The 15796-nt window shown below is 36.9% G+C and overlaps 1 protein-coding gene across 1 annotated transcript in view; it reads right to left on the bottom strand.

Annotated features, from left to right (window-relative positions):
* Positions 1 to 4930: 4930 nt before the first annotated feature.
* The window catches only part of LOC128946102 (transcription factor RFX3-like), a 154979-nt gene continuing 144113 nt past the window's right edge, over positions 4931 to 15796 (bottom strand). The window contains exons 13-16 of the mRNA XM_054290006.1: positions 8864 to 9072; positions 7726 to 7879; positions 5621 to 5663; positions 4931 to 5172 (exon numbers count right to left, since the gene is read on the bottom strand). Coding sequence (XP_054145981.1) covers positions 4931 to 5172; positions 5621 to 5663; positions 7726 to 7879; positions 8864 to 9072 — 648 coding nt within the window. The remainder of the gene's footprint in view (positions 5173 to 5620; positions 5664 to 7725; positions 7880 to 8863; positions 9073 to 15796) is intronic.

Below are 15796 nucleotides of genomic sequence, written 5' to 3'. Positions count from 1 at the left end.
TTACAACTTACTTGCACTATATTAGTGACATAATTCCACTAAATATAATGAGACTTTTTTCACTCAGCTAGATTTGAATAAAATACATTTGCACATACTGTTGTTGATTGCTTCTGCCATCAACCAGTAGAAAAGCTAAGTAAGGTGATATTTCTATCTATAATTTTCAACAACTCTCTACTCACTTCTGAACTTGTTCCCTTGTTCTGGTGAGTAGTACTTTTAAGAACAAAGGACTTTTCAACACAGCAGAAGGCAAGTGCAATTTCTAGGGTTTGGTTTTTATTTCTTTTTAAATTCTGACATTCAATAAGAGGCATACAAACTGCATCCCTGTAGAGGAAGCTGAATCTAGTACCACTGTCTTTCCATTAGTTCATATCACAGTGACTGACTTAAAAGTAATATGAATACAATGTCCTTTTTTTCTATTTATCAGATAGACTGCTGAAAATTTGATTGCAAACATACCAAGGGTTCTGTAAAATTAATTTTCTTGTTAATTAAATAGTTTTGGTTTTATTTGTGAGGATTTTAATTTACAGTATTAAAGTATTTTAATATCAGCCTGAAGATATTTCTAAAAGAGTACAAATATTTTTTCTAAACCTCCATATTGTAAAGAGATCTTAAAGTAAACAACCTATGACTGTAGAGTCAAATATTTTATTTCTTCAGATATTTATGCAATTATGAAAATAAAATAGAAGAAATAGTTTTGCACCATACAGCACATATTGGTGGCAGTGAATAATTTAACCTAAATCTATTAAGCCTTTTGAAACAGAAACATTTCTGTCTACCATGCAAATATTTAAGTTAGAAATTAAAAAAAAATCTGCAGGACAATCAGTTACTTAAATATATAGAATATTTTCAGTGGTCTAATTAAATTACCTAAAAAGTGTATCCTCGCAATGCTCAAAGGGTTAATGCAAGGCATTACATTAAATTAATTTTCTAAGGCTAAAACTAAGTAAGTACTTTGTATTTATTCTTCTATTCCTGTTTTTTTATTTTTTTAATCACCAAAGTAGCAAAGATACTAGAATACCATTTATTGACCTATTTTTAAACCATAGACATGATAGTTTTCTTTTTCTGCAGACGAGGATGTAATTTTCAGAAATCTATACTGATCTGTCAAAAGAATGTTTTAAACTCTGAAATAACTGTCACAAAGTACAAAAAATACTTACATCATTTAAAAAGTTACTTTTTCACCTTTTTTTTCCATGACTATAAAAGGTTATTTCATTTTGTAAAACCACTCTGTAAAGTAAGCTAGATTGCAATGTAGTGCTAACTAATATAAATGTATTTCTAAACAATGCTGATATCATTTGGTGAGAACCACAAATATATCAGGTCAGGTCTTCCCCCGTGGAAAATATTTTGAATAGAAGCATTATTTCAAACATTTAAAAATGCTTCAGTTTAAACTGAAATGTTTTATAAAGCTATAGATTCCTCAGCGACAGTACACAAGCACAATATTTTACACATTTTTGAACTAAAGGCTGTACATCATAATTTTGCAAGTAAACAATTTAAAGAGTACTATCCATTTTTTTTAACGGAACATTAAAAAAAAAAGATGCACAAAGCATGCTACAGTATACTAATAAAACACAGAAGCAGAAAACTGAAAAGAGGGAGCTTTAAAAAAAACTGATTTACAATGAAAAATATGAAAATGCAACTTTTCATATATTTAAACTTGTGAAAATTGGGCCCCATGTTTTGACAAAGTAATTCAACAATACCCATTCCCATTCCACCACACTGTTTACTAAGTAATTTGTGCCAATGGGGGAAGCGACTCTAAAATAATTTTTTAATTTCACATCAAGATTGGGTAAAATCCACAAATTATGTGAACCCTTATCTTGTAGTGTCTAGATAGTAGATGCTTGCTACAGCTCTTTAGAGCTCTAAAAGAGTTAAGCAAGCTTCAGAGTGGCAATTCAGCCACATGCTGCATACTACATAATTTGGACTGAGGTATCCATATTTCTGTGCTCAAATCATTAACAATACCCATCTATTAACAAATATCAAAAGTATTTAAATTGTTTCATGCGGGTATGTTTGATTTAAATTGCAGTAAATTTAAAAGCAAAGCACAGCAGCTTACAGCAACTTAATTCTGTCAAATAATTGTTAAAGTGGGGAAAATATTACTTTAAAATTTGAGAGAATAATCAGTTGATAAGCATAGATATACAAACTTAATTCAGTTATCTGAATAAGGAATAATTTAAATTTGTTTTGACAACTTCTATTAGAATCCATGATATGCATTCTATCTTTGTATGCATATGTTTTGTTTTCTTTTTGCACTACATGAACAGTGATTAACTGTTCAGAAGATGTTCAGGTCCCACCTCTTCTTAGCAATCTAGAATTACATGTTACAACCATACTTTTCTTTCAGCAACAATAAATCCAACATTCTACCAATAAAAAATATTTAAAGTTTGTCAACACAAAATTTGAAACCAGGCAATAGGGACCATCAGTACAGCATAGGGCACCCTATGTTAAGAATGAAAAATACTGAGTATTCAACTATATTTTATTTTTTAAAATATTATAATGCAAAATAAAAGGGAGCAAATATCATAGGTTAGTTTTTAGGATTTTTGGTGAAAGGTGCTGATTTCTAAGGGAAAAAACCCAGGATGCAGTGATATTTGGGAGAACACAACCTATGAGGATTCAGTGCACAGGTGAATTTAGATAGAAATTAATACAAACCTCATTTGCACTTTTTGCTGAGACAAAAAACATCTACAGACATAAGTAGGAATTGTGCCTACATAGAATGGAGCAGGATGGGTTTGCCTCCAAATTTTGCTAAGAAATGTACAAATAATTTCGTACCCCAAAAAGTATTAAACCCTCTCAGTTGAGCTATAACCATTCTTGATTAATCTGAAAGCTCTAGCAACAAATTTCTTTGCTAAAAATACACTGTTCATGTCACATGCTGTTTACCCATTTGGTATATATGACTTTAAAAAAATATCAATCCACAGTCACACTAGATAAAACAAGAGACTCCCTTCATTTTTAATGCAGTCCTTTCTATAAAATTACTTTTGTTATTCTTTCTTTCACTTTTTTGCTTTTATTTAATTATATTCAACATTTTAGCCTAGTAAACTTATGTCTGCTTTAAAAATCATGAAAATGCTTAAAATAATCAGAAAAAATAATAAATGTTTAACATCAATTAATATGGACTGTATAAACTATCACTATAAAATATAACCATTAAAACCTAGCATCAGACTGACACCCTACCACATATGCAAATTGAAAATATGTGCTGCATTATGTACCTGCTTATTTATTTAGTCTCAATTTTTAAAATTAAAATCTGGCAAGAGTTTAAACAATATAACCATGCTTATGACTACAGTGCATTTACTTTAACAAGATTTGAAGTTGGCATTAAAGCTAGTTTTGCTTTTCAAGTTCCCAAGCAAATTTTATTTGTAATGAAGTGAAATTCAACTAGAAACAAGAAAAAATATTTTTAGTATCAATTTTAGGAGGGATATAAATATCACTTAATAATAAAACCCACTTTATTTCTTTGAAGACTATGCAACCTGCCCCTAATACTTAGGAAATTTGTAAGTGACAAGCACACCTTGTTGAATAAATGCTAAGAGTTATTAAAAATAACAAAAAATACTAAATCTTAGTTTCAGTTCTGTTTAAGGCACCATGTAATAGCCGAGGTACAATGATCCCTGATGTACATTCTTAAATAGCAATGATCCATCTAGCCACCTATTAAAATTTAATGCAATTGGGAATAAGTACAAGGGAGGCGTGCCAGTTACACTACCTTAATTAGTTTTTGTAAAAAATTAAATTCACTTTATTAATCAGGAGACACATTTTAAAAAGAAAATTATGCAGGTTGCTACATTTCTTACATTCTATAAATTATCATTTTTGAAAGCAGCTAATTAAAATAGTAGGAACAGGCCTAGAATAGAAGAAAGTCATCCAAAAGGAATGTTTTCCTATATGTCCAGTTCAACATAAGTAGCACGTACACTTAAAAAAAATCAAGTTACTTCTATTGTGGTTTAGTTTCTATTAACTACAGTACCATTTGACAACCAGACATATCTGTGCAGTGGTCTCAAAATAGAATCAGTAGTCTCCAAAACCAGAGGAATTGGTATGCAAATATAATCCAGAGCTGTTGATTTTAAAGGAAGCTTAGATTGTTTACATGTGATTAGATAATTAGGTGTGCCTACAGTGTACATATTACCACATTGTTACAATTTTATCACTTATTCTGCATTTGTAAATGCAGTGAAAACACTTCTTCCTTACAGAAAGAAAACTAGATCTTCCCAACCCTCCAACATTATGATAAAAATACCCCCTGAATGCTCACACTTTCATGAAAATAGTGTCTTCTAGTTGTGTTCAATGAAAAGCACCTTTTATAACAGATTTGATGCATCTACTGCAAATGAGCATGCATCCAGTATGTCAAAGAAAGTATTTCTTTTCATATTTTGCATCTAATTAAAAATCTATGTATATGAAATCATTATGAGAAATAATTAGCATTAAAATATATTTAAACTATGAAAAAAATAAGTTATTTTAATTTTAAGAGGACAAAAGCATTTACATTAAAAGCTTGACAAAAGTCTTCATTGACACTTGAAACTACGAAAACTCAATATTGAATAACCAGTGTAAAATTATTTTGCTTACAATATTTTTAAACATCTGGCAAAATGCATACACCCATTTTATTTCACAATCCAATAAAAGGTAATGTTCAGCACAGCCAAAATTTGATAAGATGACTTTCAGACCTATTCTCCTATCTCCCCTATTAAGTCCAGCATCAACAAGGCTAATGCAGTTAGGGAGCACTTCAATATTAGACTGAAGTATATGTATTTCCAGTAGCACTGCATTGTCTGATAGTCTGAGTATTTGTAACAATGTGCTCATTATGAATTGGGTTCAGGAGGCTCTGCTCTATTCCACTCTCAAGCACTGGCTGCTGCAAGCAGCCCACCTGAAATGCTTGGTTTAAGTCTGTTTTCTCCCTCTTGGCTTGTGGCCCTCCATTTTCATCCATCTCTTCTTCTAGTTCACTTTCAACTTCACTGCCCTCATCTGCAAACAAAACGAAACAAAACAAAACAAAAGAAAACAAAAAGAAAGCACAAAGGGAAAAAATCTGAATACAAAGGCCTTCATTTTGCAAATAACATGAAATATGAAAACACAGGAAAGTGTAATAACCAATCATATCTTCCTTTTTCCAGCTGTCCATCCCTTTCAGCTCTCTCACCAGATTATACAATTAAATTTTGAAAATTTCTTGTGTAAAAATTAGACATTAAAAAAAATTAACTATTTAGGCCCTAGAGTATTCTAGTCCTTATAATATACTATATATCATGTATAGCCTATTGTACCCCTATAATAGTAATATTCACATAATTTAAATTATGATGTAGCTTTCAATTCTGCTTAACTATATTTAAAAAAAAAAAAGAACTTGCTTTGCTCCAATAGACATGTTAGTTCTATATAAAATTATACATTTGGGAGTGCTTACCTTTATCCATATTTCCAGGGGATAGAGCATTTAAATCACCAAACTGCAAAATAAACAATAAAATTGTGCGCACAGTCCTACACAAACATGACCTTAGATTATCTATGGAAAAGCCAGTAGTATGCTCTAATGGATGGTGGCTAGTATGAAAGTGCATGCATTTGACTTCAGTCACATCCATAGTATACAATTTCATTTTCCATTCCATTATATTTGTGTTCATAATTAAGAAATTAAAATAAAATATTGTCAGCAATTAAAACAATAGGATATAAACTTAAGCATATGTATTTGCATTTTTAGGGTGACTTATGTTAAGGCCTTTGTTGCTTTGAGTGAAATATTTCTGATGTAGAATGCTGGAAAATATGACCGGTGTCCATTTTTAAACTGCAATACTTTAACCAAAAGCTTGCTTAAAAGTTATCCTGAAATGGTGTGTCACTAAGGCAGTTATAGTGTAGCAAAACTATACATAGGATAAATAAATGGCACCACTGAAAATAGGGTTGATGGTCATTACAGTATATTATGCTGACTAGTTTACTTATAAAAAATAAAGTGAAAAGCTGCTCACAAGTATAAAAACTTCTTTCCTCCCTTTCTTTGTCTGAGTCCTTTACCCTTCTCTTAAATGAGAAGCTGCAGAGCATAATTTGATTTGTTAATCTCAAATAAAAGGAGTACAATATTTAAATAAATATATTTCTAAACATACCTGACTCAGTCCTTTTCAGAAATACAGAAAGATAAAACTTCAGTGAACACTAAACCAGCATAAGCAGCAGCAGCCCTATCTTTCCAGGTTCCCTCATATATACTCACTCCTCACCTTCCCATACCCATCCTTTCACTTTAAGTCATCCACATGGCCATGCAAAGAACAACATGACAGACCTAACCCAATAAAAATAGCCCAAGGGATTATTTCAGACATGATTAATTCTCTGATCCAGTTAACCACAGGACTGTCTGAGTACTTGTACCAGAATCAATCTACAAATCTAAGGGGATGGGAGAGAAGGAAACTTTTTCTCAGCCGTAAAGACACTTCATAATGGCTTCAAGTGTTTGTCAAACTAGCCTTAGTCTTTCCCATTTTATTTCAACTAGTCAGTAAATGCAGAGAAACACAAGAAGCCATGCATTTAATGAATGTTTACAACTTCCCTGTTCCCCTCTCATCTCTCAAAACTTTAGATTACATGTTTTCTCCTAAGATAATATCTGTCATAAGTTCACCAAAACATTCTAGGAAGTCCCACAGTACACCACAAGCATTACATTTGACATATACTATGTCAAGAAAACAAGAATGTAGCAATATTATACTTTTCCAATACTTTGCTATAAATGTAATGGCAGAGTTCAAGTATCTAATCAGAAAGTAATTTCTTTTTTACATGTCAGAATAATCAAACTACAAATTAAGCCAAGACTTCCAATCTCTATGAAAATGTACATATTTTTATAATATTTAATTATACTTTTTAATATATCCTGAGGGAAAAAATATATATCAAGTCATGCAAGGTGACTTACAACTTATCAGTAAAATTAAACATGATATAATGATCATCAAGTATAAAAACATCGAGCTTCAGTCTGGTGAACTATCTATTGTATGTCCACATTAATTTTCTAGAACTTTAAAAGTACAATTCCTTGATGATAACTCCTAAGATAATGTGAATTCTTAAGCAACTTACACAAAATTAATGGTTAGGGGTGCTACTGAAAAAAAAAAGAGTGAGGAAAACTTCAGATTGCAAATACCATAAACGCATATAAGATACGGTGTTTCTGAATTTATACTTTGCTCTGTTTATTTTAAACAAAATACATTGAAATATAGGCATGAAATTATGCCATGTCCCAATCCTGCAAGTACTTCCATGCTACTTTCATTTCATTTGTGTGAAACATGAATGAAGGTATATAACCCAAATTTGAAGATGCCAATGTATTTGCAACTCAATCTACAACAGATTACAAATATTATTAAAAAATATCCTATAGGTCCATGTAAATGTTAAAAAACCTGAAAATGCATATCTGAATTTATTGCTTAATTCACCAATCCATTTTCTTGTGTATTATCTTACCTCTCCCATAACTGCGATAGGTGTTTCTCCTGTTGCCTGAGCAACACGATGTTCGACTAAGTAAAACATGTACTCATCATAAAGCAAGCGGATCAGATGAAAAGAGCCAAAGCTAGCAGCACTGCGTAAGGTTAAATCTCGAATCACCATTGAGCTATTTAAATATGGGGGGAAAATATGAAATAAATATCACAATTCTTTAATAATTCATTCATTTGGAATATACACTTCAAGAATAATAAAGTAATGCTTTCAAAACCATCTGATTTATGATGTCTTCAGAAAGAAATGTCTGTGAAAGAATTATTTGTCTCTCCCCTTTTTTGAAAGCATGGTTAGAGACCATATTACACAACTAGAAGCTAAATTTTCAAAAAGGCAAGAAGGGGTTTTTTGGTGTATGCACAATTACTAATATGTGAGCACGTGTAAAAACTGAACTTAGCAAAAGTAAGTTCTTAAAATTTTAAGTAGCAAAATTGTATTGAAGTTATTTAATTTAAAACAAAGTGGTCTTCCAAAATATTGTGTCTGTTATGCTCCCATTCCTAGTTCAAAGTTTTTAATTAGTATGATTTTTAAACTTGTAAAATTTAGAGAAGTTTGTGTATACTTTATAATAGAAAAATGCAGATTGTGGATGAAAACATCCATATGATACTCTCACAAAGTAGATGCTATCATGCACCATTTTGAATAAAAATAGCTTTACTATGATAATTGATACAGTAGCAGATGTCATAGAACATTTGTCTTGTTATTTTACACAATTAAAAAAAATTGTCCCTACATAATAAAAATAGAACCCATGGTATTTTAATAACTAATAGTAAAACATTGGCTTCAAAATTGTATAGCTATTCAATCCAAAATATTTCATAGTATGTTTCCAAATCAGGATAAAATTCTAACCTCATTACACTTGCACGAGGTCTATAAAACAATATACAAGAATAATTTCATCTTCTGCTGAGTTGCACATATCACTGTGTTTAATGTTAAGAACACCGATCTTTTGGGGGGTGGGGGAAAAGCTCTACATTTCTTGGGAACTATTGTCTGATCTAACTTTTTTCAACATTATTATGGCATACTATTGAGCAAATAATAAAATTGCTAAAATAATTTAGAAGACTACCTGTAGAAAGACCATTTTAAAAGAAATTGACGTGCTGCTTTAGGAAAGCTGGGTCTTCCTTCATATGGTTTCAATGCTTGCACCATTACATTATCAAGCCAGGCCGCCCACTGCTCTAGAGTGCTCTGCTGCTGAAGAGTCATCTTGAAATCTGTTTCTAGTTTTTGAACCATATTGTCATCACACTGACACACCCAGGAAGCCTGTTCCTGTTATAAAACACGGCAAAAATGAAAGCAAAACACAAAATGTAAATTATACCTAAAGATTGAACAATTAAATTAAAAGGATGAAATATACTTATTAGACAAACTAATGAGTATTTTTATCTTCATGCCTGTCTCAGTTTTGTTGGAAGAAAATGAGAGGAGGAATCCAAAGTACAAAAATGGACATGAAATAAAGCACACACACAAAATTACAATTAAAATCCATAAATACATTGCAATGTTCCATATTCATTTTCATTAAAGAATTTTCAACTTCCCTCATTCATAATTTTTCTAGTAAAAGTTTCAGGAATTGTCAGGCTTGAGACTGCAGGAACAAGGAGTGGAAAGGGCAATCAAATGTGTGAAAAATTACCAGATAATATTGGCTTTCGCATTTATGTATTAGCTTATGTATGTTGTTAGTGATTATAAGTATTTAGAAATAGTATCAATTATAACTCTTTTTAGCAATATAATATAATATAATATAATATAATAATAGCTTAAGCATGCACTGCGTTGCTCATAGAAATAGTAGTGTAATGAATATAATATCTATGTATCACTTATGGAAATACTAGTGTGATTGATGTATTGTGATATAGATCTTAGCAAAACATAAGATGTAAAAAAGGCTTTTGTGTAACCAAGAAGAACAGTGTAAGGCCATCCACTGACCAACCTGTCCAAGTGATAAGATAACCCTGACACAAAACAGAGCACTGGAGGACAATTAGAGAATACCATGTTAAATTTAAGGAGGACATACTAAATCCTTATCAGAGGATGTGAAACAGCAGGATAGAGACACAAGAAGAAATAAAATATATTGACCTGACACACAGGATGTCATGCAGATAAGCCAGAGTGTGAAGAAGCTAAGCAAAGGAGTTCCCAAAACACCAGAAAGTTCGAAAGAATGTTTGAATAATGCATGAAACACATGAATACTCATGTATCTCAGTGATGTAACCTATAAAGAGAACACTGTCCACATATATCAGCAGTGTTCTTTGGCTGTTGGCCAGGAGCACCCCAGCGCCAGATTTTTTTTTTGTTGCTTACTTAATCTCTTATTAAACTTTACAAAAATTATTTATTTTCTACTCCATTTTTCACAAATGGGAGTTGAGAAAGTAAAAACTAAAGAGGAACAAAGAAACAAGAAACCTAAGTACCATGACCACTTTTGCTTTGAAGGAGTGTCCTGATTCTGGCCAGGAAAGAGTTAATTTTTGCAGCAGCCAGATGGGTTAAGGCCAGGACCCTGGGTTTATTCTATACCACCTCATACCATGCACAGGAGGTGATGTGGTAGGCCCTATGTGGAGCCTGAACCAAAGTTGACCACTGTGTGAACCTTTAAACATATGTACCTTTTCAAAACAACACATGCAATTTTAGGAAAACAGGGGCTTCATGATTGACATGCCCAGGTGCCTCGCCAGCAGATGGGTATGTCAGACCACAAAGTTCCAAAATAAACATTTGATCATGTACCTTTATACAAGTAACAATATAAAGGTGAAATCCCTTTTGTCTTAGTTCGAAAGACAGGTGTCTGCCAAGGAAGGTGGGAACCTCCTTTGAAATAGAAAATATTACCTCCTTCCCTCCAAATTACTATAACTTTGAAATTAAGAGGCTTTCAGGCAAAGATATGGGAAAAAGAATAACACTTCTTTACTAGTATGTATAACAAGGCAGCCAAACAACCACAACGGCAGCAACAACAAAGAAAACCAGAAACCAAATAACAGCTTTCTCATGGCCGCCAAGCACTTTCCCCTTTGGTGTAGGTATGGTCACAGCTGGCAGGGGCGCTGTTGGCTTCTGGCCAGGTGGGGCAGGTGCAATGATTCTCCCGTGGCTGCAGGGGGTACTGTGATGCACGGTCAACTGCCTTTCTGCATGTGGGTAATGATGGGCGAGCTGGCAGAAGAGATGGAAAAGGGGCTTCTTTTACAAACCCCCAGGGGCAGCCGTTCTCAGTGCCCCTCTGGATGGCAGAATGGGCTGTTACAGGAACCTCTGAGCGGCAGCTGGAATGGCAGACGCAGGCACATCCAGGGTAGCAAACAAAATGTAGCAGAAACTCCGCAGCCGTAGCAGCAGTCGCGGGGTGTCCTGGCAGGCACAGGGTGCTGGGTTAAAATGTAGAGAAAAAGTACAAGACAGCAGCAGAAAACAATGGGGCTGGGCAGCGGCAGCCAGGTGTCTGCAAGCAGCTGCGGCACATAGCCGGGAGACGCGCCCGCAGGGAAGGGGGAGGAGTTTGGGATCCCAGTTTTTTTAGTTTTTTTCCCCTGAGGCATCCGATTAGATGATGAGGGTCCTTTCTACTACGACCGGATGTTAATAAGGTGCCAGTTCAATGTCCGCTATTACAAGCAAAGGCTCACCCACCGTAAGGAAGAAGCAGTACAGGAGCTGAACTCCACAGTGGCAGCGAATTCTCCCTGCGATAGCGGCAATTCGACCATTCTCCTCTGATCCGAGAGCAAGCGACGACCTGAGCCTAACCCCACACCCCTCAGCTAAAGTCTCAGTCCTTTCTGACAAAATCCCGCCCACCCCCAGCTAAGAGAGTAGCCAGCTGCATTTTTACTTTGAGACCAATTGTTATGAGTAGAAAAATCTGCCCATTTTTTTTTAAGGTTGCAGAGTTCACAAGTTAAACCAATTGCTGCCAAGTTGGAGTTCTAACTATTTATTGTTAATAATTTCATGTTGTAATCTCCTGTTAACAGATTCTGTTATGAACAAAAATTCGGTTAATATTTTTTTTGTGAGAAAAAGTTACAAAAAGGCAGCCAGATCACTGGCCCTGCCCCAGTTCTGCATGTTTTGTTATTGTAATCACGGGTCGTTGAGGCTAATCGCTCCTTTTGTATTAGCAGAGCCTTGCCCGAGGCTAAGTTGTACCTTTCCCAGAATAGTGAAGACACCTGAGAAGGTGGGGGGGTTATGCAAAGTGACTCCAAGACCAGCATTCTCTGTGGGACCCCCGACTCAAACTCACGGAGAAAACCCCAAAAACAACGAGCCAAATAAGAGTTGAGAGACTGGAGTGATGTCTGGACGTGAGGAGCCGAGTGCTGAGCCTGCAGAGATGCGGAACACCTTCGGAGCCTCTCGCCCTGACCATGGGAGTTGTCCCCAGCGGTGAGACCAGGCCGACTGGGTTGGGAGGAGCAACAACTGGAAGGGATCAGCAGGCCCTAAAGGCTCCCGCGAGGATCTGATCCCCAGCTCTGCCCCTGGTGGACAAAGCTGTGCATATCCTCCTCCTCTGAGTCGCCCTGGGAGACGACGGGGACTGCAGCCCTGCCGAGCTGCCCAATCCTGAGCTGATCACTTTTAATAAAGGCATTAAAAAGGAGAAGAAGTCTCTTGGCCCTGTTTATTTCAGATTCCTTTTTAATAGTGCCTCGAGCCAGCCCACCGCTACCCCGGCGGGGCCCCACCCCCACCCGCCCATGCCAGGGGTGACCCCGGGGAGCGGGGGGGGGCGCTCCTCCTCAGTGCGGGTCCTGGCCGTGCCGGGGAGCCCCACGGGTGGTGCCCCCGGGGTGGGGATCCGCCTCGGGGACCGGGAGGGGCCCTCCTCCCCCCTCGGCGCGGATCTCGGCTGTGCCGGGGCTACTGGCCCGGGTCGCCGTATCCCGCGGGGGCAGGTGCTGGCCGGCTCCCTTAGCCAGGCGTCGCCCTGCTGCTTCCTGGAAGATGGCACCCGGACGGTGAAGGGACATCGAGTCAGCATGCAAATGACATCGGGTTCAGCATGCAACGGGAGGGATCCCTCACCAAACCTAGCCAAAAACCCCTAAAACAACGAGCCAACACAAAATTGATGAATCAAAGCAATGTCTAGATGTGAAGAACAGAATCTAGTATCCGCCAAGACCTTTTTACCCCTCACCCTAACCTAAAAAAGATGTCAGCTAGACAGAGGACCTCGAATGCTGAATCTAAAACCAAGGGAATCTCCCGATGCTCTCGTGAGGACGGAACTCCCAGCTCTACCCTCAGACCAGTGGACAAAGCTGCACTCTACCTCCTCTTCTGAGTCACTTCTGGGAGCAGTGGCAGCATGAGCACGGGCCCGTTGGTTCTCCCCACCTGAGATGATCACTTTTAATAAAGCCATTAAAAAGAAGAAAGGTCTCCTGCCCGTGTTTATTTTGCCAATTAAGTCTTACCTTAGTGTAATATATGTAATGAAATAATTCATGCTTATAAAGAGAATGTATTTTATGAGATTGTGAAATCCAAACGAGCTTCTGACCACAAGCAGCCCAGAGGCAGATGTCTACTTCGGAATCTCAAAATTCCTGAAGGCGACAGAAGAACAATACCCAGTTTACTTATGAATAGACATGGCCAGCGCGATGATCGGAAGACGCCCAAGGACAATCATCGCCCAACTGGTACCATCAATTGAGATAGCAGAAGTCGCCAGAAAAATACATCTGAATATGCGACTTCCCCTGATGTGATCAACACTGGCTACCCCGGCTACCGCTCAGGAAGCAACGACTGTCCAGCTGTGCACAGTGAAAGAAACTGTCTTGAATATGCAGAGTTACAAAATAAATCAGGACTCCTCTGCCTCAGGCATAAAAAACTGTATAAAATAGCCCCGCAAGAAGTGGCACTCGTGAACAGAGGGAGATCTGATGTGACAGAGGTCGGATCTAGGTTCACCCAGTGCCGATCCCGGGCTCGACGCTGTCTCTTTGGCTGTGGGTTTTTTGAGGACCGTATTTTGGTCGCAGAAAAAAAAAAAATCTTTTTTGCATTTTGATACATTTGGCTTTTCGATTGATCATTTATAACGTTAGCAAGTCACATATAAAAGGACCCGCTACTTTCATTCAACTGGCCTTCTGATTCACCTTATGAAGACTGGAGTCTTTCATTCTGTCTCTGACTCAACAGCATCATAAGTCATTTTGTTCTGATCCCTTTGCTGATCACATAATTTGGCAGAACAAAAATGGTGTAGTCGACAGGATTTGAACAAAATGTTTAAATCAAAAAAGAAGAAAGACCAGAAACCCCTGCTTGACATTACAGGAGGGGAAGATATGCCTTATAGTTCAATAGCCAGGAAATGGTCTGTTGCTGCAGGGCCACGCGAATCATGGAATGCAAAATTGGGAGAGGCTGAATGTCTTGATGTGGTTAAATGTTTACAAAAATTGCCTGTTGTAAAAGGGAAAGAAGTTACGAGTTTAGGTGGAAGGGGATGGATTGTTTTGACTGCTTATCACATACGTCAGACCAAACAAACACTACTGTATGAACAAAGTATTTTAGAGAAATAAAATTGTGATGCTACAATGTCAGAATAAGCTGCTTGCTCATAAATAGGATACCTACCAAACCGTGGATGAAAAAGCAGCTGTTAGAGTAGCTGAATATAAATACTGTAAACTCAGGGGGCAAGTGAATAAAATCAAATTACATGCAGTAATTGCAGAAGCTGGATTGCTATGGGATCTTGACTGAAACATGAGGTCAGAAACTAGAGGATATATATTAATCACAGAAATTAGAAGGTATTGATTAAGAATAGGCACATAAATGATGGACATTGCTTAATATTTGCTGCATCCTTGGTTGCATGAAAAAGGAAAGGACTTACGTGCAAAACAGCAAGAAAGAATGCAAGGATGCCTGATAAGGGTGTAGTATATGGTAGAGATAATTCATGCTATATATGTATAAAATATTGTGGAAGTCCAATGTTATGTCTTTGACCACTCTGGCTGGGAGCAGAGTCTTATTTCTATTCAACTAGTTCCCGGAAAACGTTAAGATAATATCAGGTCTGTTAACGTATTAATGGGACTGTCCCGGGCCATGATTGTTGACTTGTCTGGCATCTACACCCGAAAAGATTGCATCTAAAACTTCCTGGACCATGATTGCTGGAATGTCTAAGCTACTCACAAGACCTGCACCTGAGATGATTACATCTACTGTGCTCAAGAACTGGCATCACTCTGCTACATATGAATACAGACTCTGCCTAGATGCTCAGACATTCGTCTGGACCCCTGGATCTACCTTTGTCTGTTCCTGCACATATATAGATCCAGTTCTACATGTGAAGAAACACAAAGAAATGTTCGGTCATCCCTGCCTCAGGCAGAATAAACTGTATACAAGCTAGCTGCTTGAAGCACTCGGGGTGAACCACTGGGAAAATGCTGTCACTCTGTCAGTCGAATCCTGGTTCACCCAGTGCCGAAACCCGGGTTCGACGCTGCCCAAAGCTGTGGTGGTCTTTTAAAATTCTATTTTTTTTTTTTGTTAACGATCTAATAAATCTTTGTTAAATTTTTTATAAATTTAGCTACCGATTTGATCATTTGTAACAAGGGGAAGGATGTTTATCAAGAACAGGATACAATATGCAAGGATACTGAGATAACAAGGCTCCTTGAGCCCCTAAAACCAGATGAATCTGGACTCCTGGCTTGGTCGGTGGCCAAAAGATCAGTAAGCATGCGCAAGGCAGCGGGGTCAGAAAGTCAACCCTGAGGAAGACAGCTTTACTTCATCCCCTATGACCCCTGAGACAACCTGCAGAGACAACTGTGCAGGCACAAAGGGCTGATAAGATCATTAGCATGCGAAGAAGAGAGGGAGGGGAGCCAAGAAATGATCTATTGTGAAACTTGATGCATATGTAACATTCTAGGGGATAAAA

This window comes from Melozone crissalis, unplaced genomic scaffold (assembly GCF_028551555.1).
Source record: "Melozone crissalis strain CALT ecotype California unplaced genomic scaffold, PUWL_Pcris_2 ptg000074l_1, whole genome shotgun sequence".
NCBI lineage: Eukaryota > Metazoa > Chordata > Aves > Passeriformes > Passerellidae > Melozone > Melozone crissalis.
This window is presented reverse-complemented; position numbering and strand designations above follow the sequence as displayed.